The following is a 25,981-nucleotide window of genomic DNA, read 5'->3' as shown; positions in this document are numbered from 1 at the left end:
CCAAGGAGCAACCCTGCTTCAAACCTTTGTTAATCTGATCAGACATGAGTCCCTATTGATTCAAGCGGACTTGCATCGTGATACCTGTATATAACTCTTTCATTGCCTCTATAAGGTTAACATGGCAATTCCAGGCCCTCATCTTGGACCATAAACGTTCCTTGTTGACGCTATGAAATGACTGTTCCAAGTCCACAAAAGCCACATACAATTTTGTCTTTTCTCTAATGGACTGGAGCTTAAGGAGGTTCAATGGGAAGAGGTTCAAGGAGGTGCTTATGCCCTTCACAAAACCTGTTTGTCGGGGATCCGGATGGCCAGACTCTTTAGCCCAGGTTAACAACCGTTTCAGTATAATGGAAACAAAGATTTTCCCTAACGTGTCAAGCAAGGCTATCGGGCGGTAGTTTCCGGTGTCGAGCCTTTTTCCACGAATCAGGCATTCTTTTTTCGGTCATGGTTTGCCAGAATAGCGAGTACGAAAATTCAGACCACTCCCTAAGAGTTTGGTTTAAGATGTGATTAGAAAGGCAGTCAGGGCCGGGGGCCCTGGAGGAGCTCAGATTCAGGATTAGGTATAAAATGTCCTGCATATTCGGGGCCCAAACCCAATGGATGGAGTTTGAGGAAGGTTATTCCAGTGCCTCGCTCTTCTGTACCGAGAAGAGTGACCCAAAGTGATCAAGCCCTTGCTGCTCGGAAACCAAAGGAATCTGTAAGGCTTCCTGCGAAGTGTCCACCTTATTAATCCACTCCCACGTTAAGTCTAAAGTTCTTTTTACTAAGCACTTCAAGCATGTTCTCGCCTTCAGTTTGCATACGTTCAGCTCTAAAGTTCTGTAGCCAATTCTTATATTGCTGTTGCGTTTTTTTTTACTATGCAGTTGACTGACCAGGGGAGCGTGCCTTAACGCTTTCATATCGACTCTATATTTCTTGCGTTCAATCACATGTTTTATTCTATACCTGTGTTTTATCGCAAACTCTGGCTTGATCATTCTGTGATCAGTCTGTTGATAGTCGGCCATTAGAGGAGAGTAATTTAGGTTTGTGTCCTTTCTTTCCAGCCTCGACTTTAGTATGGCTGTCATCTTTAGGACATACTCAGAATTCACCTGGAGCCTGTTACGGCCTTGTGAGACCTGGACCTCTAAGCCTTTCGTCTCCAACTTTTTTATTAACAGGCAGACCCAGCTAAATTTCACGAATGATTGGTCGCTGGATTCCATATCCATAGCCACCAGTGACTTTACTCCTCTCAGAACATTATATGATACAAGGAAGTAATCTAGAGTTGCCTTAGCTGGGCCACCTCGCCACGTATACTTAGCGTGAATGTCTCCTTCAATGTTGTTTTTCAGCATAAACAATTCTCGAGCTCCCATTTCTTGAAACGATGTATTAGCTCTTAATCGCCTAATGCTATGTAGTTTACCCCGAGATTTCTCGGGGAGTACATCTGATTCAATCTAATATTCAGGTCCCCGTATAGTATGATAAATGGATCTTCCGCCTCTACCCTGGCCTAATCAATCCCATCCATAACACCACCCATGAATTGATCCTTTCCCTCTTTTACCAGGTTCCAATACATATTCATCAGGACAACAATTGCTGACACAGTGGAATCTTCACGCACAAATTCAATCGTCAATATTTGGGGCCAACGATTAGGGATACTGTGTTTTAGGATTTTCATACCTGATCCCATTTTAAGAAGTGTCAACAAGCCCAAATAAGATCTACCACTACAGCCCTTTCTTTCTGGATTTAAGAATGGGATATAGCCATAGCACATCGGGCTCTCTCGCAGCCATGTCTCTTTTAGGCATATAATGTTAAAGGAGGACCAATTCATATTGTCTTTATTAAGGAGGTGGGCAAATCCCCTAGTGTTCCAGGAACCAATCTGAAGAGTCCTCGTCTCCCTAGCCTCACATTCATTTTCTTTCGAGGGAGCCAAAGCTGTCTGGATCCAGTCCCAATCTTCACCATTAGGTAAATTCAGATTGATGATTATCAAGCCCCACCATTCTATCGACTTTGGGTGTCCTAGAAAATGTAATTTTCAGAGGAGTAGCTGTATTGTCCAGGATGTCTGTACTCTCTTCGTCTCCACACCGTTTAACAGTGGCTCTTCTCTGGGCTAGAGGCCCTCTAACACGTTCCAATTTTGTTTGATGCTCCTCCCTCTGGAAATCTCGTGATTTATATCTTGGCTCACGCAAGGATCCTGTTATGCTCACCTGGTCTCTGCAGGGACGATGGGGCACGGTTGGAGCCCTCCCTGGGTCTGGCTCCCTCTGGTCGCTTCTCTTCCCCAACTGCTGCCTTGCCGGGAATCCTGAAGGCTGGGCTTGTTCCTGTGATAAGGTGAGAGGCAGTAAGGATAGAGTGGTGGAGTCGCAGTTCCCCTCTGCCCTTTCGTGCCAAAAGGTAGTGCGTAGAAGTTTACCCATACAGGCTCACCTGTTTGTATGTAAAGATGATCTCTCCGTCCTGCTTTCTTCAGCAGGGGCGCTGCGGATGAACCTAGTTGAGTCACTGGTCCAAGTTGTGGCGGTCCAGACCGGCTGCGACCATTCCGTCTTGGCGGTAAGTTTTTACAATGATGGTTGTTGTCCGTATTCTTGTAACAATACTGCCTCAAGTTAGATTGTTCATGATGGTATATTGTTCTCTCTCCCCTGCAGATGATGAAGATGACCCAGGAGCGTGTGATGGAGAGAAGAGTCTGCTCCGGATGGTCCCACCACTGGTAAGTAGGTAGTTTTTAGGAACTGCAGCAAGTTCGTGAGTAGTGCTGCTTTAGCGAGTAAAAGTCTGTGTGACCTCTCACCTTGTGTCTCTTATTCCCTTGCAGGCGCTGCAGAGCGGCGATGGCTAACGAGCAGTGTCCGACTCCTTCAGGTTGCCGGAGATGAAGATCCCCGTGGAGGCTGCGCCCGATGAAAGCCCCGTGTTGATGAAATTCGGAGCAGGTAAGGATGCTGGGCGGTACCTGTGCAGGATTCCGGAAGGCAGGTAAGGTGTATGCGGCTGCGACGGAGTCAGGAGCAGATGGCAGCGCTTCCAGCGATGGTGTGGCCTCAGGTAAGGCGTGCGCAGCGAATGCAGAATGAGAAGCGGATGGCGAAGCTTCTGACAATGGTGCGACTTCAGGTAAGGCGTGCACAGCGACTGCAGAGTGGAAGCAGATGGCAGTCTTTCCGGCGCTGGTGTGGCAGAATTCAGGTAAGATGGTCAAGGTATCCGGAGAGTGAAGGCGCACGTGCTGAATCAGGTAAGAGTCCTCTGAACGGCAGTAAGCGTTACGCTGCTCTCAGCAAACTAACGCGAAGCGCCAGTATGCGGGTGGGGCTGGTTTATATACCCTGGCCCCAGCCACTCCCCTTAGGCCCCGCCTTGTGGCCCCACCTAGCTCCTCCCTCTGTCTTCTGCACGTGCCTTCCCTATGATAACAGGGCCCCGCCCGGCCTTGCTGCACGTGCCTTTGGTGTTCTGTGTGCCATGCACACTTTGAAATGAGCTTGGTGCCATAGGTGCCAAGATTGGGTCCATTGGGACCCTGCATGAAGTGAAGTACTGGGCTCCTGCCCAGTGGCCATGACAGCACTCCCCCTCAAGGCCCCTCTCACAGTGGGTCTTATCTCCTGTTCCGGTTTGGTTGGGGTTGTTCTGGTGGAATTGTCTGAGTCGTGGGGCATGGACAAATTCAGTAGGTTCCCAAGTACGATCCTGAGGGCCGTAACCCTCCCAATCAATGAGAGAGTACAGTTTTGAACGTATTTTCTTGGGAGTCCAGGATGTCCTTTACTTCATAATCAAGTTCGCCGGCGATGATCTCTGGTTCCGGCAGTGTTTGAATTAGAGTGTCTTGTTCCACTGGCTTTAGAAGGGAGAACTGAAATAATGGGTGGATTCGCATGTTGGGTGGTAAATCCAATTTCATGGCCGCAGGGTTTACGACAGCCTTATTGGAGTATGGGCCCAAATATCGTAGCCGAAAGGCACAAGGGCCTTTTAAAGGAATGTTTTTGGACGCCAACCATACTTTATCCCCGACATGATAATGCAGAGCCTCCCTCCTGTGCCGGTCTGCAAATTTTCTTTTGCTGCTCCTTAGCTCGCCTTAAGTTCTCACTGGCTTCTTTTAGAGATTGAGTAATTCTTTTATGCAATGATGTAACCGCCGGCATTTCCAACTCGTCCAGGGGGGTCAAAGGAAGATGTTCTTGGGTGCCGACCGTTCATTGTGTAAAACAGGGTCTGTCCAGTGCTGGTATGAATTGAGTTGTAGGCGAACTCGTCTGGTTTGTTCTCTGTTTGACCATCGGTTTGGGGATGGTGACTTGTAGAAAGCCCAAGGTCAATTCGAGCTAGTTTACCACACTTTCTTCAAAAGGCTGAAACAAACTGGGATTCTCGGTCAGAAACCAATACGGGTGGGAAACCATGCAGTCGAACGATCTGTTCCAAAAATACTGTGGCCAAAGTAGCTGCAGTGGGATAAAGTGTGCCATCTTGGAGAACAGGTCTACCACGACCAGGATTGTATTAAACCCTTAGCAGGGTGGTATATCGGTGATGAAGTCCATGGATAATGTATGACACAGTGTTGGTGGCATCTCCATTGGTCTCAATTGCCCTGCAGGGTTTTGTTTTTGGGATTTATTTTGTGCACAGACTCCGCACGTGGAAATGGGCGACATCCTTCCTCCAAGAGGGCCAACAATAGTTCTTATGGATCTTGGCCCTGGTCTTGGCGAACCCAGGGTGTCCTTCTACCAACGACACATGGTAGTTCGCTATAATCTTGGTACGTAATTCTTTTTCCTGAACATATAATCTTTCCTGAAAGTACAGCAGATTATTTCTGATGGAGTATTGTTCTCCCTTCCTTAACCACTCCTTTGGGCGGTCGGATCCATCTGAGCTTGGCAGTCAGTCTTTAGTTCTTCCCAGCAGGTAGTAACGGCTATCTGGTGTTGCATCCGCTCTTCGGGGATTATGGCTATGGGGTTGGAGGGATTGAAGGTGTCCTGGTCCTCTCCCATTCTCGATAGAGCGTCAGCTTTTCCGTTGCGCACTCCAGGCCGGTAGGTTATTACAAAATCATACTCAGCAAAGAATGATGCCCAGCGGAGTAGGCGTGAGGATTGAGCCTTGGCAGTTTTCAAATATTGTAGATTACGGTGATCGGTAATAACAGTGACCGTGTGTTTCGCTCCCAAAAGGTAATGTCTCCAAGTGTTGAAGACTCCTTTGATTGCCAGGAGCTCTTTGTCTGTTATTGCGTAGTTTCGTTCAGGTGCAGAAAACATGCGGGACCAGAATGCTATAGGATGAAGCTGCCCTCTCTCAGGGTCTCTTTGTGATAACACTGCCCCCATGGCAATACTGGAAGCGTCAGTTTCCACTACATAAGGCAGATTAGGCCGAGGACGTCGCAGTACAGGCGCTAAGGTGAAGGCTTGTTTTAATTCCTGGAAGGCCTGTTTGGCCTCCACTGACCAAAAGAATTTCTTGTTCTTTTTTTAGAATAGACGTGATCGGATGGACGATTTGCGGGAATTGTTGTATAAATCGTCTATAAAAATTGGCAAAACCCAGTACACTTTGTACCCCTTTGGTAGATGTTGGGGAAGGCCATCGAAGAATAGCTTCAACCTTGCGTGTGTCCATATGAACTCCTCATGGAGTAGCATATAGCCCAAAAACTCGACCTCTGTGACGTGGAAGGAGCATTTTTCTAGTTTAGCAAACAATGGGTGCTGACAGAGCTTTTGCAACACTGCTCTTATGTGGCCAATATGTTCTTCCTTGGACTGCGAATAGATTAAAATATTGTCAATGTAAACGTGAACACAGACATCCAGTAGTTCATGGAGCACGTCGTTCATAAAGAACTGGAATGCCGCTGGTGCATTGCATAGCCCAAAGGGCATCACCTGGTACTCGAGAGTCCGTATTTGGTCTGGAAAGCTGTTTTCCACTCGTCACCACTTTTAACTCGTACGAGTTTAGTGTAGATTTGAGCACTTTTTACCTGCTCAAGTAATTCTGGGATGAGTGGCACAGGGTAGCTGTTCTTGACCATTATTTGATTCAATGCCCTGTAGTCGATGAACATTCTGAGGTCGCCTTCCTTCTTGGGTACGAAGTGCAGGCTCACTTGTTTGTATGTAAAGATGAACGCTCCGTCTTTAGCAGGGTCGCTGCGGATGGACCTAGTTGCATCACTGGTCCAAGTTTTGGCGGTCCAGACCGGCTTCGACCATTCCGTCTTGGCGGTACGTTTTTATAATGATGGTTGTTATCTGTATTCTTGTAACAATACTGTCTCAAGTTAGATTGTTTGTGATGGTATATTGTTCTCTCTCCCCTGCAGATGATGATGACCCAGGAGCACGTGATGGAGAGAAGAGTCTGCTCCAGATGGTCCCACCACTGGTAAGTAGGTAGTTTTTAGGAACTGTGGCAAGTTCGTGAGTAGTGCTGCTTTAGTGAGTTAGTCTGTGTGACCGCTCACCTTGTGTCTCTTATTCCCTTGCAGGCGCTGCAGAGCAGCGATGGCTGGCGAGCGGTGTCCGACTCCTTCAGGTTGCTGGAGATGAAGATCCACGTGGAGGCTGCGCCCGATGAAGGCCCGTGTTGGTGAAATTCGGAGCAGGTAAGGATGCTGGGCGGTACCTGCAGAGGATTCCGGAAGGCAGTTAAGGTGTATGCAGCGGAGTCGGGAGCAGATGGCAGCGCTTACATCGACGGTGTGGCAGAATTCAGGTAAGATGGTCGAGGTATCCGGAGACTGGAGATGCATGTGTTGAACCAGGTAGGTGTTAGAGGGTTCCAGAGACTGAAGGCGCACGTGTTGAATCAGGTAAGAGTCCTCTGAACGGCGGTAAGTGTTACGCTGCTCTCAGCAAACGAACGCGAAGCACCAGTATGCGGGTGGGGCTGGCTTATATAGCCTGGCCCCAGCCACTCCCCTTAGGCCCCGCCTTGTGGCCCCACTTAGCTCCTCCCTCTGTCTTCTGCACGTGCCTTCCCTGTGAGAACAGGGCCCAGCCTTGCTGCACGTGCCTTTGGTGTTCTGTGTGCCATGCACACTTTCAAATGAGCTTGGTGCCAAGACTGGGTCCATTGAGACCCTGCGTGAAGTGAAGTACTGGGGTTCTGCCCCATGGCCATGACACAGCCCCTCCCACCCTCCCTCTACAGTTTAATTCTTGGGTTAGCTCAAAACCCAGTGACCAGAACTCTCCAGCTGCCTCCCACAAGGTTTCTTTTAATTCACTCTAATCTTGCATGTAACAGGACCCAATCAGTTTGTGTTTAACAAAATCCACTACAGAGATGTCATCTGAGGTTATTACACGTAATGCCGGTATATGATGGAGTAGGATCATTACGTTACTCCTGTTCAATATAAGATCGTCATTTACTTGGGAATGACGCTCTAAAGTTATAGTTATTGCATCATGCTTAATTTCTGTTACTTTTGTAGCTACCTTTCTATCTTCCTTTTTTTTTTGTGGCCACTACCGCTTGAAATGGTTGGGAGACACAGTGAAGCATTTTTTCTTTTTTTTTCAGCCATCTATCTTTTTTGGGCCAATGTTGGCAACGATTCATCCCTCTGAGAGCTTGGAGCCCTGCCCTGCTCTGCTGTGGCTTGGAGATTACTGTTCCCGACTCCTTTCGAGGGCCTCACTGGTCGATTCAATCGAATAAACTGAAAATTCGAGCACTGAAATTGATTCATTATCTTCTTTCTCTGGGCTGACAGGTCCAACCGCTCTTGAAGAGCAGGTCCAGACTGGATCATGGTCCTATTACCTCCTAGGAGGGCTTAACTAGCTTTGCACTGCGAATGAGCCTGGGCTTAGTCAGGTGGTTGGGGGAGAATCTTTAGATTGCTTATGAAAGTTCTGGAAGCGTTGGATTTTGTCTTTATGATTGCAACCATATTTTTCGATTTCTTTTGTTGGACGGGAGGGTCCAGGCGCATTGATTTCGGGTTTCTCCCAAAGATTGCAAACACTGGCTTTCGGATCGCTGGAATTGACATTCCTTGGACCTCCCTCCTCAGCCAGACTTCTATCAGCAGTTCCCTGATCGGGTCCCTCTGTCCTTTTTGGCTAGGATTAGTAGTTTAAAGGTTGCATCATTGAAATCTCTTGCTTAGCATCACAGGGGGCTCACGGGCTCTTCCATCAGATATCTGCAAAAGACAGCCTCCCTCTCTTGGTTCTTCCGTATTGACAATGACCTCCAGATTTGAGACCACAGTCTGGTTTACTTTTGTTCTGGATGTAGAACTTGATGCTTTAGTTTCTTTCCTACGGTTATTTTTAATCAGGCTTGGCAGTACGCACTGTCTCCCAGTTGTCTCCTGCTTCAGTCATTACTCTGATCCAACTTTGGGATTCAAGAATGGCATCCATCATTGATGTTTTATCAGCTTGTTTGGCTCTTGTCAAATCAGAGTCTGTTTTGACATTTGTTAGATTGCTCTGCTTCATAATTGAGTCTGTTTTGAATTGCTGTGAAAGCCTCTGTATGAACCATCGCTAGGAAGTGGCTTGGTCCTTGAAGTCTTCATTGATTGATTCATACAATTTAATGAAACGAGACAGTGAAATAGTCAGCGCTGACCTGATGATGGATTGCATTTGGGACATCTAGGCCCCTCCTCCCCCCCTTGCTTCTCATGCACCGGAATTTCGGGTGAAATAAATGAATCATTGAGGCTTGACACAGACGCATCAGGTGTAGAGTTTAATAGAATTGCAGATGGTATGGGGGATCTGCGCAAGTCAACTGTTGGAATAGCCGTAGACTGCAAAGCCAGAGTTGACAATATGAGACTCCACCTCCTAAGCCTCATCCCCTCTCACCGACAAAATTATTTCACCCTCCAGTTTATCACCCCTTCTTAAAGCGAGGGATGGAGAGTTTATTGAGCAACACCTCCCTTGGCGAATAGGAGAGGCAAGCTCTGTTAACACCTCTGCGACCTGAGAGGAATGGTTGTTCAATTTTCTATTGGCTTTACTGTTTAGAGAGGCTTGAATGAGAGAAATGTTGTGCGATAACCTTAGGACCAACATAGAACTTGGCATTGCTTTAGGAGGTTCAACCCCTTCTTTCCCTGTAAGTTTTTGCAGTGGATGACTCATAGACACTTGGGAATTATTTTCAGGGGAATTAAGTTCTTAAGTGTCACCGTCTTCCCTAATCTCTCAATGTCCAATGGATCTATCGAGTCACTATCAGCCCTCGATGATATATTTAAGGGTTTGGGTGCTAATCGCAATAAGTATGTTGCATTTGGAGATTGAATACCCACTCCTTCTACTTCCACTGGGGGAGTGGTAATAGGATCATTTGCCCTTGTGCTTCCTGTAACATCGCCTCCATCTGATTCCTGAAGTGAATGTGGAAGGATACCAACCTCACCCTCCACTCCTAGCATCTCCTTGTCAGTAATATCTAGACGGGAAGTAATGGATCTTTTTAGTAGTTACAAGGGTATTGCCTTATTAACTGCCATAAGAGGGAGAGAGTGTTTGGGGGTGGGGGGAGTCCTCACCTCTTTATTCGGATTTGCGATGGGAGCAGTGGCTTGGTCATCCATTCTTGGTCTTTCGATTCTGGGTGTAGATGCGAGGGTAGACAACTCCCCTTGGATTCGAGTTTGGCGTCGCGTTCAGGCTCGCATCGTTTAAGCATCCAGCTCTAATATTACCTTTGCCGATGATCACTAGGGCCAACGAACAAAGGGGTACGGCCAGAGGTAGCCACCTCCCACTGCCACTAACTGCTAGACTCAGCAGAGACTGCGGCGCTCCGTGCCTGAAAGGGGGTTTAGTACTTCCTCCTTGCAGCACCAGCAACCAGCAGGGAAAACGGACTGCAGCACCAGCTTTTCGACTCCTCCGCCACCAACTGCTACACTCAGCAGACTTATTATTTGACAATGTGACTTGGGAGAAGTAGAAAATGAGAGAGAATTCCTCCTTTACTGTCCCCTTATTTCCCTACGTTTTGCATCAAAACAGAAGTCTGCGAGTAAATCTGGACAAGAACAGCATTGCCTCATCTCTGGACAAGACCAGAATTAACAGAGAGCACACAAAATATTTTTATGCATGCAACCAAAGAAGACCATGTGCATAAAGCAGCATGGATGCTTACAATAAAAGATGAAAATAAAATGATCACCACTGAAGAGAATGTAACGTTTATGTATGTCGTGTATTTGCTTTGGCAATATTTGTCGAACTTGTCATTCCAGTAAAGTACCTTGCATTCTTTTCATGGTGCCCAAGACAAACTTGCCTGTGTTTTACACCATGCTCTTATCTGTCCCCTCTCAAACCTTAACTCCCAAAAAAAGGTTCAAGATGATTCCTATGTTCGTTTCCCATTTGGGAACCGCATTATAACTTTTCTGTTAACAGCAAACACGTCAATCAAGTGCTCACCTTTTGGGTGAGTTTAGCCTCTTGGATTTGTCTAATGTCTGAGAAGATAGCTGACATTCAGCACCTGCACTCTTTTCGGGAATCATGACAGCATCTCAGCATCGTGGTTCCAGAGGCTTCCTGGTCATGGCCTTTTGTCTCTTAGCGGTGCCTTAGGCTCGATTGAAATTCTGGAGGATGGGACTGGGTTTTGAGACCAAGAGGGTCCCAGGAAGAGTTGCAAACAAATGTGCTGACAATTGCCCAGGTGCACTTGTTTAATGGTACTGATCCAACAACTTGACAGTAGGCGTCCATTTCCTGCAACCATAACTGTAGACTCCTCCCTTGTTTTGTGTGGAGCTGTGATGGACCACCTCCAGATTCACGATGTGATTGCCAAAGAACCAGCAGGAACATTTAAATGTGTTAGACCTGATGACTGTCTATTGGGCTTTGAACGCTTTCCTTCCCAGCATTGTGGGAAATGTGAGGTTGAGCATGATGGACATCACCACTGCAATCATCTATGTGAACCATCTGGGAGGGTCTACATCGCTGCCTCTCGTCTTCCTATAGATAGATATTTATGATGGGCAGTGGAGCTTAGCATTCATTTTCAGGCTTTGCATTAGCCCTGATCTGTGAACAACGGTATGATTTATCTTTTTTCTTGTTTAATAGAAATCGTTCATTTCATTGAAGAGTCATAAATTGACTTCGATTTTTTCTTTGATTCTGTCATCGTGACATTTTCACATTCATGTGAGGCATTCCTTGAAATGAAATTTGTTTAGTTTCTCTGGTTCTTGTTACAAAAAGCTCTATAGCCATGGAATCTAACTCCTCACCAAATATTAAGATCAAATGTGTTGTAGCCAGGGAATTAAACAGAACAAGTTCTAGACTACTCCCAAAGGTCTCCTTTGAAAGACAAGGATACTTAACTCGTATCTTTAGAAGTTAGTTGTGAGATATTACATTTGAATTGTATTAATATCGAACGGTTAACAAACAGCTCTTTATAGTTTTCAAATAATTGTTGAAAATACAAAACTTTAGTTTTAAAATCCACAATTAGTTCTATTATTAATTCTTTCCCTTTGGATATGCTTCTCTAGCTGGCTTTATTTTCACATTTTATAGGAGATTTGCATGAGTCTGAATTAGACATTTTGAGAATCCCTCTAACTACTAGCCTCTATCCAATTTAACTCTTAATATACCAATAGCCTCCTGATCCCGTTGTTCCAACATTCCTATCTAAATTAAACACCCCAGCCTTTCGCTTTTGCTTGTAAATGATTCTTTAATTATACTTTTAAAAAAATGTTTCACAAAGCTGTTCACTTTTTCGCTCTGTACTGCAGGTGTATCATCATGACTTCTTGACCGCCTTATTGTTATGTGCTTTCAAAAAAAAAATACAGGTTGTCGTATTTTCTCTTGAATTTTTACTGATTTAGCCACTTCTTGTGTCGGCATCAGCTGACGTTTTTCTTTCTGTGGCAATCCCAGTACTCCGGACTGCCTCTGCTACTCCTTCCATGTCTCTCTCCAGCTGCAACTCATTCCTGAGTTTAAATGTCCCGCTAAGGTGTTTTGCTCTGTAAAAATTAGACTGCACATTCTGGTATATAGCACCTTTGATCCTTACTAACTCTGCCCCCTTCTTCCTCGTCCCAGCACCACAGGCTTTATGGATCCTGAAGTCCATAGTAGTTTTAGTTTGAGGGGATTGGGTCCTACGACGTATTCGATATCTGACAGTAATCACCACAGCTGTGCTGCTTCGGAAAATGTTCTGCGTCTTGTGTCGATGACGTCGATACGCTGTCCTCGAGGGCCTCAGTCGAGCCGACGTCACCGGATGTTATAAGTAGGACGCACGACGCCCATAGCCTCCGTTCTGTTTTTTTCCGCAAACGTGTTTGCTTCGGAGATCTCGGCGCGCCTCGGTTCTACTGAATCCTGTTCTTTCGGTTCTTCGAACCTGTTTCTTATTATGCCTTCGGCTTCTTCCACCCCGCGGTCCGGTTTTAAGAAGTGTCGGGTGTGCGGGTCCAGGATGTCGCTGACAGACACGCACGACGTTTGCCTCTGGTGCCTCGGGGAGGACCACGATACGGATGACTGTGTCAACTGCCAATCGCTCACATCGAAGGCCTTGCGGGAGCGTAAGAAGAAGCTGTCGGTCGGTAAGGTGGCCAAGCCCCGGAAGTCGCGTTCCACTGGTCTTTCGACGGATGATTCGAGGGGCGACTCTCCACATCGTCGTCGTGAGTCCGGGGGTTCTCAGTCTGGGAGTCAGTCCTGCCATTCCTCTGCCTCTTCGAGGCACTCAAGGAAGCGCCGTCACAGGTTGCCTTCCCCGTCCTCGTCCGAGGACTCCGCCCGTCGGCGGATTGCTTGTCCCAACAAGCATTCCACTCTTGAGGAATGGGATTCCTTCCGAAAGGAGATGTTGGCGATTTTCCAATCGCAGGGCTCTGGTCCATCCGCCCCGTCGAAAGATGCCAGGCGTGACCGATCTAGAGACGTTGCTCGTATGCCTTCGGGCTCGAGCGGTCGTCGCGATCACCGGGTGCCTTCGAGGTCCCGGTCGGACAAGGATGGTTGCTCTAGACATGCCCGTTCCAGGTCCCGGTCCTCGACGCCCTCGAGACCGCGAGAACCTGTGAAGTCTTCGAAGAAGACATCGACACCTGCGGCGCCGAGGTCTTCGACAGACTCTCTTGAGGCTCCACCTCCGAGGAAGTCGTCAACGCCATCGGCGCCCAGCCTGTCGAGAGACACGCTTGGGACTCCACCCTCGAGGCCTGTGTCGACGCCATCGGTGCACGTTCGACGTCGATGCCGATTCCATCGACGCCCTCAACACCTTTCGAGGCGGCTTTGTCGGAGTTTCCCCCTGGCACGATGGAACCCCCCAGAAAGGTTCTGGCCAAGGCTAAACATGTCTGTGTTCCTTTTTCTGTACCCTCCTTCCGGCCTCTGGATTATATTTCTGAGGTGGAAGAGGGGTCTGAGGAAGGTGAGGTTTCTGATGACCTCCTTTCTGGTCATAGCCAACTTGAGGACCTGCGTCAGTCGTTGCACGACGCCAGTGGTCTAGACACCTCTCCGGAGGTGGAGTTTGGTAGGCCTGAGCCTGATTTTCAGCAGGATGACCTGACTGATATCCTCGACCAAGGTCCACCTACTGACCCGGTGCTGCCATTCCATATGGCCTTGCCGGGAAGGGTGACTGCGGCTTGGACTTCTCCGGAGAGTCTCCCGGCAGTGAGCAAGTCCTTGCCGAGGAAATATCGCCCAGCCAGTGGCGACCCCTGCTACTTGACCACGCACCCTACTCCGGAGAATTTGGTGGTGCAGGCGGCTACGGCCCCCGCAAAGCAGGTGTCGTACCCTACCATCTCTCCTGATAGGGATGACAAACGTTTTGACGGCTGGGCGAAGGTGTTTTCTTCAGGGGGTATGGCTCTTCAGGCAGCCAACTCCGTATGTGCCTTGTCACGTTTAACGCACACTCTGTGGAACTGTATTTCCTTAGCGGCTGAACATATTCCCGAAGGGGAGGAACAGGATGGTTTTCTTGCTATCGTGCAGGATGGCAAAGGTGCCATGTGTGAGTCCGTTCGGTCGGGTCTGGACATGGTAGATTGCGTCAGCCGGTCCACGGCGGCGAGCACCGTAATACGCAGGTTTGCATGGTTGCGGAAGTCGGGGTTTGCTTCTGATGTGCAAGCCCAGCTCCTCAACATGCCTTTGACGGTGAACATTTTTTTGGCAGCAAGGCTGACGAGAGCCTTGAGAGGTTGCAGACCTCCAAAGCCGCAGCAAAGTAGTTGAGCGCTGCAGTTCGCCAACCTCCTCCTTTTTTCGTTCTAGGGGACAGCAATGGAGGGGAGGTTCCTTTCGATATTACTCATCCTTTAGTAAATCCAGAGGAGCTGCAAGTCAAAGGGACCACCGTAGGAGTGCCAGAGGTGGAAAACAGGGTAAAAATTCAATCCCTGCTGGAGAAAGGCGCCATAGAACTGGTGCCTGTAGCGGAGAGGAACAAGGGATGGTATTCCCCTTATTTTTTTATTTCAAAGAAAGACGGGTGTTTGAGACCCATCATGGACTTGCGCGGTTTGAACAAGCTCCTTAGGAAGGACAAGTTCAAGATGGTTACTCTTTCTCAAGTTCTCCCGGCCCTTCAACTTCAGGACTGGTTGGTGTCTCTCGACCTCAAGGACGCTTATTTTCATGTGCCGATCCATCCCAAGCACAAGATATACCTGAGGTTTGCAGTTGGCGACTCGCACTTTCAGTTTCGGATCCTGCCATTCGGATTGACCTCCGCCCCAAGGGTCTTCACCAAGCTCATGGTGATGGTGGCAGCGTATCTCAGGAAACGGGGGATTCACGTCTACCCCTACCTGGACGATTGGTTGACCAGGGCGCGCTCTCCCGATTAAGTCCTGGATCATCTGTCCGTCACCTGCCACTCCCTTCACCAAAGTGGGCTTCTCACTCAACTTAAAGAAGTCCCACTTGACGCCAACTCAGCGGCTCCAGTACATCGGAGCAGTGCTCGACACGTCCCTGGGACAGTGTTTTCCTCCCCAGGTGAGGGCTAATCACATTCAGCAGATGGTGCACAAGTTTCAACATGCCCAGACTCTACCGGCGTTCGAGTTCTTTGTTGCTCGGCCTCATGGCATCCTGCATTCTTCTGGTGCCAGAGGCCAGGTTGCGGATGAGATCTCTGCAATGGGCACTCAAGATGCAGTGGTCACAGTCCTCCGACAGGATGTCAGACCCCGTTCAGGTGCCGCCCTCGGTCGACCAGGACCTTCTGTGGTGGGCCGTCGAAGGCAATCTGATGAGGGGGGCTCCATTTTGGCTACCCTGGCCGGAGGTGACGATAGTGACGGACGCATCCCTCACGGGATGGGTAGCTCATGCCAATGAGTTGACAGTCAGCGGTCGTTGGTCTCCATCGGAGTCCAGACTCCATATCAATCTGTTGGAGCTGAGGGCCGTCAGGCTTGCCCTGAAGGCTTTTCTGCCGACTGTGCAAGGAAAGAATGTCCTGATTCTGACGGACAACACAGTGGCCAAGCACTACCTCAACAAAAGGGGGGGAGGGGAGGTCACTACCTCTGTGCAGGGAGGCGATGCAGATCTGGTTCTGGGCCAGCAAGCGGGAAATTTCGATATCGGCAGTTCATCTGGCCGGAGACGAAAACGAGACGGCGGACGCTCTGAGCAGGCAGAGCGCGATCTCACACGAGTGGGAGCTGGCTCAGGAGATTCTCCTGGAGATCTTCAGCCTTTGGGGGACCCCTCAGATGGACCTCTTCGCCCCCAGTGTCAACCGGAAGTGCGAAAGGTTCTGCTCGCTGGAATTTCCTCCAAGAGGAGCCTTAGGAGACGTGTTTGTGGTGGAGTGGTCCTTCCCACTGCTGTACGTGTTTTCTCCAGTGCCCGTCATCCCGCAAGTGCTACGGAGGTTCGGTTCCCGGATGATCCTCATTGTTCCGACATGGGCCCGGAGGACGTGGTACCGTGACCTTCTCGACTTGCCCATCTGCCCTCCACGTCGTCTTCCCTACCGAGACGTCTGCTCTCACGGGAGGGGGTCAGGTTCTCCATCCAGAGGTCAGTTCCCTCCACCTTCATGCTAGGCTTCTGAAAGGTTGAGGTATAAGGATTGAGACCTATCTGAAGACGTGATGGAGGTGTTGCTTTCGGCCAGACGGCCGGCAACAAAGTCCCTGTACCGTTGCTGTTAGAGAAAGTTCTGCGACTGGTGCAGGGTTAAGAATGTGGATCCTTTTTCATGTGACATTCCTGTGGTTCTGTCTTTTTTGCTTTCGTTAGCCCACAAGGGCTTGCAAGTGGGTACCATTAAAGGTTACCTGGCGGCGCTGTCCATCTTTAAGCGCTCGTCTGAGGAGTGTTCTTATTTCAAAATTCCTTTAATTTCTCAGTTTCTCAAAGGACTCACTAACGTGTTCCCGCCGTCACCTTTCCAGGTGCCTGGTTGGGATTTGAACCTTGTTCTAAAATTCCTAATGGGTGCTCCATTTGAGCCTTTACATTCTTGTCCTTTGAGACTGTTAACACTTGTATTCTTAGTTGCGGTCACTTCCGCTCGCAGAGTGAGTGAGTTGCAGGTACTTTCAGTTAAGCCACCCTTCACTGTGTTTCATAAGGACAGGGTTGTCCTTAGGGTTCATCCTTCCTTTCTTCCGAAGGTAGTGTCGGAATTTCATTTAAGCCAGAAGGTTATTCTTCCGGCGTTTTACCTTCCTCCACATCCTGGTAAGGAAGAGGAGAGGCTCCATAAGTTGGATCCTAGGAGAGCTTTAAATTTCTATATTTCACGCATTTCCCGGGTCAGAGTGGACGATCAGCTCTTTATTGGTTACGCTGGAAGGCGTTTGGGACAAGCTGTTACTAAGCAGACTTAGTCTAGATGGATTATCTTGGCAATTTCTGAATGTTACCGCTTGCTGGGTAAGGACCCTCTAGTAGGCTTACTTGCCCATTCTACTAGGGGTATGGCTGCCTCTACTACCCTGCAGAGGGGTGTTCCTATTCGTAACATCTGTGAAGCAGCCACATGGGCTTCGGTCCATACTTTTGTACGACACTACTCCCTAGATTCTATCCATGGGCAGGATCTGGCCTTTGGCAAGGCAGTCCTTTACTCTGCAATTTGATTGAGCATTCTAAATTTCGGTATTCTAAATTCTTTTCCCGCCTCCTTACGTTGGTACTGCTTTGGGAGGCTGTCATAGATATGGAATACGTCGGAGGACCCAATCCCCTCGAAGAACAAGTTACTCTCTTACCTGGTAACGTTCTTTCGATGGGATGGTCCGACGACGTATTCCATATCGCTCTCTCCCTGCCTACCCCGCTACAGAATTTATGTGATTGCAGCTTACGTTTCCGCAAGGCTTTCTGTGGTCATACTGACAGTAGTTGGTGCCACGCGTTCTGGGGAAAAAACAAAAACTGAGGCTACGGGTGTCATGCGTCCTACTTATAACATCCGGTGACGTCGGCTCGACGGAGGCCCTCGAGGACAGCGTATCAACGTCATCGACGCAGACGCCGAAACTTTTCCGAAGCAGCACAGCTGTGGTGATTACTGTCATAGATATGGAATACGTCGTCCGACCATCCCATCGAAAGAACGTTACCAGGTAAGAGAGTAACTTGTTCTTCTTTGATATTTAGTTAGCTTTGATTGCTTTGTGAACTGAGAGTTGTCAAAGTTGTGGGATGTTATGAACACTTGTTATGAAGTCCACAGACTCAATGATGTTAGTTTCAAAACCTTTATTTATTAAGGTTCCTGGGTTGGTGTAATGCCTAGCTGGCCCTAACACTAAGGGGATGGTTCCCTTAGCTGATGTTTCTAGGGGCTGTCGTCTGAAAATCAAAAACATCAATATGTCTGTCTAAAACTATGCTTCCCCTCACTCTTTACTAAAATGTGTTAGGAAGTCTTTAAAAAGTAAAAGTACTGGTTCAAAGAAAAGGAAATTTAAACCACAGTTGGTTTCAGATAGTCTTACCAATGGGTGTAGTTCTGCCAGTGCAAGATAGTTCAATTCAAAAGGGGGGAGCCCTCAGAGACCTACATGCAGGACTCTTGCAGCAAATCAACGAAGTTCACAATATTCTTGGTCCCTTGGGGTTTCCTTCCCCCGAGCTCCGACTCTTCCAGTTCCAAACAAAAAAAGAATACACTGTTCTGGTCAGGCCTTTTAAGGTTCCCTTCCCCAAGTGTAGGCCTCTCCTTACACAGTTCCAACAATGTCTCTTGCACAATTCTTCTTAGGCCTGTCAGGGTTTCCTTCCCAAAGCATAGGCCCCTTTCGTCTTGAAACAAAGTTCTCCCAGTAAGGATGTACCTTTCTCTGTACAGTTCTTACAAAGTTCTTAAATGTGGTAGCATCAGAGACTTTCGAGAGAACTTGATTCTTTGCTCCTCCCAAGTGCAACCACTCTGACCTTTTACCCCTCTCCATATTCCTTGCTCTTTCTTCTTAACCTTTCACATTCTGCACCCCTTCTTGCGTTCTTGTGTTTCCTTGATTTCACAGTGCAAACTTGCACCCTTTTCTTCACTGTGCACACTTGCACCTTCCTTTGGTTCCTTATCCTCGTATCGTGCCTCTCGCACACTTTCCTTTCTTTACTCTGCTTTACTTTCCTTCAGCGCCGCTAGCCCCTTTTCCTTCTGTTTTCTCTCTTTCTGTTCTTTCTTACACGTTCTGTACTTTTTATGCTTTCTCTTTTCCTTCGGTGCCGCTTTACAAATTGTGCCCACTTCTATCAAACGCTCGCGCCCGAGTTTCTCTATTTCACGAAACTCACCGGGCAGCGTCGCATTGACAGGCAGTCTCCCTCTGGATACGCAGGGTTCAGGTCAGTTTCTCACCACCTACGCCTCAGACACCGTTGGGGCTGGCACAGGTCCCAAGGGAGCAAGCACTTTACTGAACGTCGCAAGCAGGATGCAGGCTGTCTCACTTCGGCTCCTTGGAGGCACGGCTCCCTAGCCACACTGCAACCCCTCACAAACACTGGGCCAGCGTCTTGGCACGCTGCTCTCCTCCAGGCCTCTGCTCCTGCTGCTCTTTGCTCCTTGGCTTCTTTGGTCCGGACAGCATCCCCAGCTTGCTCACTGCTTCTGGCAGAATTCCTCCTTTTATAGTGTAGGGAAGAGTCAAGTGGAGTCAGGTGTGCACAGTTGGAATAAAATGCCTGACAGCCTAGTGGTAGGTAGTATTAGTAGTAGGCCCAGTCTTGCTTCCGAATGCTTTCCCTATGGGTAATCCTCCATTGATCTTAGTTGCATCTTTCTCGTCTTAGTGTTTGTAGGAAATGGCGTGGTGGAGATGGGGTATGATTGAAAATATACCATGAAGGATGAGGGAGAGTGGATTGGGGTACTATTGGGAAACACTTGTGCCTTGCTTGTCCGCCCCCAGGGTCGGGATCCAAACGCGATGTCCCTTCCCTGGCCACCTGAATGGAAGAGGGAGTAGGTGGGCAAATATGTCTGGTTTCTCACAGATGTCAACTCGGTGAAACCTGTAAATCACATTGCCAACAGTGCAGACATTACAACTAAGGGATAAAAGGGCAACACGGGTGCAATTCTCCTTTCCTGAGACACCAGTTTGAGGCAATCGTCACCCACATTGTCACTAAGAAGAGATCAACTGTTGCAGTAGGAGTTTTCTTGCTGGCAGGAGAGTGAACCAGGAAAGAAACAGTTGCTTTGAAGAAATGTGGTTGTAGAAAGACATTGGTAACTTTATCACGCTGAAAAACTGTTGCATCAACAAAGGAAGTTGCTATACTATCCTGACTAAAGTATTCCATTGAAAGAATAGTTGTGACAAAGACATTGTGTGGAGGAAAACAATTGCCTTGTTTTATGAACTGGTGTTTTGTGAAAGAGACATTTACTTTACCAAGTATTTACCAAGTGGAAGGAAGCAGTGGATGAAAAAAAAACTTTTGTATTGAACTAAACAGAACTTTGTTGAATCTGAACTTTTCCTAAGCTGTTCCCAAACTTATCCAGTAGAAGGGAGCCCAACCCTGGTGACAAGGAGTACTTTCTAAACCGTATATGGCTGAACATTTGCAATTTTGTCTTGAACGGAAGACAGCCAAATATTCCCTGTACACTTTTTTTATTTTGTATGTATTAGTGTGAGGGCCAGATGCTTTTGGACACTAGGTCATCTTTCTTTAGTTTTAGTTTGCTAGGTAGGGACATTCTAGTTAGGTTAGGGAAACATAGGCGTTTTCTCACCCCTTTATTTTAATAAAAATACGGACATTGAGAAAACGATACCTTTGTGTCTCGAGCTTTTCTGACCCCTCACATTGCATAGACAATGGGCCTCATTACACGTTAGGCGGTGGACCAAGGTGCTATTAGCACCTTGGTCCATGCCGGTAAATTACCGGCACCGCCTTTGAAGAAAGGGGAATTACCGCCTAATTCCGAGGTTGTGAAGGCGGTAATTCCGCCTTCTTCCATTGCCCTTCCCCATTCCCATTTTTGCCCCATAGGGCTCTATGGGAATGGGGAAGGCGCTAATTACGGTACCGCAAATTGCGGTACCGTAATTAGCACCTTGGTCCCTTTGCGGGTTGGTTTTTAACGCCTGCAAAAAGCAGGCGTTAAAGTCTCCAACCCGCAAAGGGACCTCGTAGTAAGGCGGTAAGGGTTTACCGGTAAAATACTGGTACCGGTAAACCCTTACCGCCTACCGTGTAATGAGGCCCAATGAGTTATGAGATCAAGAAATGTAGCGAAAGCAATCCTTATGGTTCTATTTCAGATAGATTTCCATTTAAACACTTTGGGCCCGAAAAGCCACCATTCCAGAATTAGGTTGTTATTGGTCAGGAACAGTTCCTGGCTTTGAATCCCTATGTCCCCTGTATTGGAGAGTGCAACAGGAGAGAGGGAATGTATGAGCCGCTCAGCGCCCCTTTAAAATGTAATCTCTACCTTGATTTCTTCCCTTCCTTCCTTCTGTTTTCGTCTGTCGTTACACACAGATATAGCGCCTACCTGCTCATACACGAGCAGAGCAATGTTTTAGCGTCAAAGTGACTGTTAAAGTTGGCTGCTGCGAACACTGTGGCACTTATCACACTCCCTTATCATACCAAGGTTTAAGCTCCAAAAGGTAGGTGGCAGAAGCTTCCCGGTACTTGCAGCCAAAACTTGGAATGCCCTAGCATTAGATTGGACCCTTCTTACCACAAATTCTAAAAGAGTGTCAAACACTGGCTTATTATGAATGAAGACTAACCTCCTACTCGTTATCCCAACTAAGCTTGCTGCCTTTTCACCGCTTTCGTGCTGCAACCACTAAACATCTTTTTGTATATATGTCTTGTTATGTAAATACTCACCTTTGTATCTGTAAAAGATGTCATGCAACTTCAAATATGTAAATACTGTCGATGTAACTTTGTAATCATGTAACTATAAGAAATGTGCCCAGATGCCCAAGGGCTAGGTGCGCTATATAAATAGAATACAATACACTACTTTAGGGGGTAGGGGGGGCCACCCAATACACTACTTTAGGGGGTAGGGGGGGCCCACCCAACGGTACTATGAGAGTTCTGTCTCCAGGCTACTCATCCGTTTTAAGCGTGAGACCCAAAGTTCATGGCTGGGGTCTGCATAAAATGCTTGTGTGTGCGCACTTTGTAACTGACAAGAGTAATAACTGCTCCCAGTACTCTGATGGCATAATGTTTCAACTGTAAAGGCTATCGCCTTAAGTAAACAATTATTGGCAACACCAACCGTTTTGGCGCTTGTGTAGGCATGAGAAAGGCACTTGCCAGGCACTGCTGTAGTAGTATTAACTACCCATTAATGGTAACCGGTGCAAAATGGTGAGAATACCTAGGCAGCTAATAGCAGTGCCTGGAAAATGCCTAAAACGTATACAGAAGCCAAAACTGTTGGCATTGCCAATGCTTGTTTTTAATAGGACTTCAGTGAAGGACACGCAGATCTTATAAATTGAGTGGCTAAAGGCAGTCCTGATTAAGACACTTTTATTAAACCAATAGCGTGTTTACAGCTCCAATTAAGTCATTAACTCTCAGAAGACTGCTTTGAGAAAACACTGGCATGCACTTCTAGTGAAATGTTTAATGCCAAGGCTTGATTAAAGCGAGCTCAATGAGTTCTCAAGAGGAGGTGTTTTGGGAGGGTGATGGCCAATCAATGAGTGGACAAATAACCAAACCACACTTGCAGGCTGTGGGTCCTTCCTCATATGACATTGCTCCCTATCTGTAGTCTAATGCATTAGCTTCAGCTCATGGTTGTCGCACACGACACCTAATGCCCCAAACGAATGGTGTTCTAGTGTTATTGAGATGAAGTTGTGGGTATTCAACTGTAAAAGTTACATTCATTTTTGTGAATTTCTTGACAGGTGACCATGAGAAACCAAAAGTGAATGCTGAAGAATTGCTAATAAAGAAAGTCAAGAAGAAAAAGAAAAAAAAACATAAAGAAAGTGAGAAAAGAAAGCACCCAAAGATGCACAGCAAATCTATTCAAACCATCTGTTCAGGTTTGGTTTCTAATGTCTGCGATCAAGAAACCAAAGTAAATATGGCTGATCATCATGAGAACGTCATGGGGTCGAGTGTGGATATCAAGAGTGAAAACCACGAATCGCAAATGGAGAACAGTGAGTTTCCATTTGTCTCATTAAAGGAGCCACGGGTTCAAAGCAAAATCAAACAATTGGACACATTGGAGTTCAAACAGCTCATTCATATTGAGCATCAACCCAATGGAGGCGCATCAGTTGTCCATGCCTACAGCAATGAACTCTCCCACTTATCTCCTGTGGAGATGGAGAGGTTTGCAGAGGAGTTTGTGAGCCTGGCTTTTAGTGAAAATGAAAACTGTGCTGCTTACTATGTAATGGGTATTGTTCACGGGGCAGCTACGTATTTACCTGACTTCTTAGACTACTTTTCATTTAATTTTCCCAATTCACCAGTGAAAATGGAGATTCTGGGAAAAAAAGACATAGAAACGACGACTATGTCAAATTTTCATGCTCAGGTAAGACATTAAACATCTATAATTGTATATGGTTGAAATAGAATTTAAATGTTCTAAAAAAAATGTAATGATAGGCAAAACAGTGGGCCTCATTATAAATTGGGCGGTGCTGTAAAAATGTGGTAGTAATTCCGTTTCTGCCGCATTACTGCACCTCCCAACTACGAGTTTGGCGTAGAGGTGGAGGATAAATCTGTCACCTTGCTGCCAAAACACAGTAATTCCACCGAAATCCCCCTGGGAATCCTATAGACTCCAATTAATGGGGACTAACACTGCCTACCACCACTTGTATGCGGCGGTTATACTGCCGGGCTAAGTAGCAGTAACCGTAATTCCATTTGGTGGTGTCTCTGGATTTACCACTGAGATACCACCATACTTGTAATGAGGCCAAGTGTGTTTATTAAACTTCATTTCCTGCACTTCTGCACTTAAGAGTTGAAATTGTTTCAAAGTAAAATAAAAGACAAAACTATTGCATATTGTGGAATTGCTCCCCCATTTGATGAATTGTTTGCCCCTACGATTTATGCATTCTAACTATTAAAGTAACTAATGGTTTGTGGTCATATCTTTTTTAAATGGGCTCTCTGCATTTGTTGGTTGGTTTGCACTGCAAGATAGCAGTGAGTGCAGTGCGGCAATGCAAGGTTCAACTCAACAAAAACATTTGAAGAATGTAAAGAAGCTTCTGATAGCCCAATAGTTAGTTCACTGTTGCAATTTAATAGATTTTGGCTTCTGGCCCAAAATGTTGGTACTTCTGCAGACTTTTGTATATACAGAGTGCTGATTCTATAGGCTTCCCGTAACTTTAACTTTTTGATAATAAAAGTTCTCCAGCATGGGGTCTGGCATGGATTCACATGCTCATGAATATTCCCCGTCGTCAGGCTGGGAATCCTCGGTAAAGAAAAAACCAGTATCAGTTTCGTTTCTGATCTGTCTTTCATAGTAGTAACCAATCCCTGATCTCTGCGTCATACTGACCACAGCCAATGACTGCCCTCTACCTAAGCCCCGCCTCTGGCAGCCATCTTCAGATTTTTACCGCACGTTCAAGTGTTGGGATCCTCGTGCTATTGCTCTCGAGCGTTAGTGCTATTTTTTCACGTTTTTTCTCAAAAACTTCGATTTTTCGGTCAAAAAGAGCCTCAAGCTCCACCGTTTCTTCATCTGATCAACGGGGACCCGTGTCGGATTCGTCTACGCCCCTCAAGGGTGAAGATTTCGTCGAGCCACGCTTTTGGAGGACTCCAGAAGTTTCTCAGGCCCATCTCGGACATGGCCCAGGAGAAGGGAAGCTCGACGCCCGGAAAGCTGTTCAGGGTCTGCCCTGGATGCCAACTTCAGAATGTCTTTAAGGAGGACGAACACTCCTTTTGTCTTTACTGCCTACATGAGGACAAGACGCACGTGGAGGAGGACTGTGCGTTTTGCAGCAATATGTCGGAGCGGACCATGAAGGACCGCCATCAACGTCTCGCCAACTGGCTGGAAGGGAAGAGCCCGTCAAGCGAGAAGAAGAAGAAGAAATCCGAGCGGTCTTCTAAGACCTTTGAGGACGCCCCGGCGACGGGGGTCCAACACAAGGCCAAGCACCGCGAGTCCGCTGGCACTGGGAGCACCGAATGGTCGGGCTCTACGGGCGCCAGGCAGGGCGCATCCTCCCCGGCACCATCTACCACGAGCCAACGCTCTGGTTCGGGTAAGAGGAAGGCCGAGCACCCAGCGAAGCTCCTGGAGAGGCCCCGGTCGAGCTCGAAGGCCCCATCGGAGGGAGAGCGAGGCAGTGTCCCTCCCCCCAAGGAGAAGGCGGTGAGCGCACCTAAGGTGGTGAAAGCCTTAATCCATCCGGCCAAGGCCTCTATCGAGACAGTCGCGGCGGCCCTGGCTCAGCCTGTGGAGGCTACACCAGTGGTGGCGACCTCAGGGCTCAGAGTCTCCCTGCCGCCGCAGAGGGGGGAGTCCTCTTTTATGCTCATCGACAGAACCCCCGTGAAACCTCCGACGGAGAAGAAAAAGGGGGGGGCAGGAGGTCGTCGTGGATTCGGCCTCAACCTCTGAGGAAGAGCTGATCGAGGTCTTAAGTCACGGCGTTGGCGTGGAAGAAGACCAGCCCGTCGGGAGGGATCCCCGACGTAGGAGACGACGATAACGTCGAGGGTGCCGACGGGGCCCCTGACCGCCCATCGGACTCCCCTCAACCAGCGCCGCAAGACAACTCGGCGGCCATTTTGTTGGCTATACAGTCCTTATGCTCGGAGATAAGGACGAGACTGCCGTTACCACCAGCGGAGGAACCGCTCCCGGCGGGGGACCCGGAGCCAGGCCCTTCTGGGAGCCCTCCCCCTAAGAGAAGAAGGATTCATCCTCCACCTCCTTTTCAGCCATCGCGCCCTCTTCAGCCCTCCTCCCCGTCCACGACTCGTGGGGATGATACAGGGACTGACACGGCAGCGACGGGTACGGACGACGAGGTTTACGACGAGGATCTGCCGTCGTCACCTCCCACCCGGGCTTCCCCGCCCGACGAGATTGGATTGTTTCACTCCATGATCGCCAGGACATCCGAGCTCTTCCAGCTCTGCCCGGAAGAGAAGAAGAAGGAAGGTTTCCTTTATCAACGGCGCGAGGCCAAGAGGAAGACGGTCGTCTCCGTGCCTCTACTGGACGATATTTGGGATGAGGGCCTCGCCCTCCTCACGAACCCATCCACGACGCCGGCTAGAAGGGATCGGTACGAGAAGAAGTACCGGGTCCCGGACGCGGCCCCCTTGTGCCTCCGGGCACAGCCGACCCCGGACTCCGTCGTCTCTGCGGCGGCCAGGAAGAAAGCGGGGGGGGTCGACTTCCCCGC

At 48.1% G+C, this 25,981-nt stretch overlaps 1 protein-coding gene across 2 annotated transcripts in view; it reads left to right on the top strand.

Moving 5' to 3' along the window:
• RSBN1L (round spermatid basic protein 1 like) overlaps positions 1–25,981 on the top strand; it is a 473,016-nt gene that overhangs the window by 153,579 nt on the left and 293,456 nt on the right. For both annotated transcript variants that reach the window (XM_069628044.1, XM_069628045.1), the window contains exon 3: positions 22,475–23,118. In XM_069628044.1, coding sequence (XP_069484145.1) covers positions 22,475–23,118 — 644 coding nt within the window. The remainder of the gene's footprint in view (positions 1–22,474; positions 23,119–25,981) is intronic.

Source organism: Ambystoma mexicanum, chromosome 12 (genome assembly GCF_040938575.1).
Source record: "Ambystoma mexicanum isolate Mex_15411 chromosome 12, UKY_AmexF1_1, whole genome shotgun sequence".
In the NCBI taxonomy this organism is placed as follows: domain Eukaryota; kingdom Metazoa; phylum Chordata; class Amphibia; order Caudata; family Ambystomatidae; genus Ambystoma; species Ambystoma mexicanum.
This window is presented reverse-complemented; position numbering and strand designations above follow the sequence as displayed.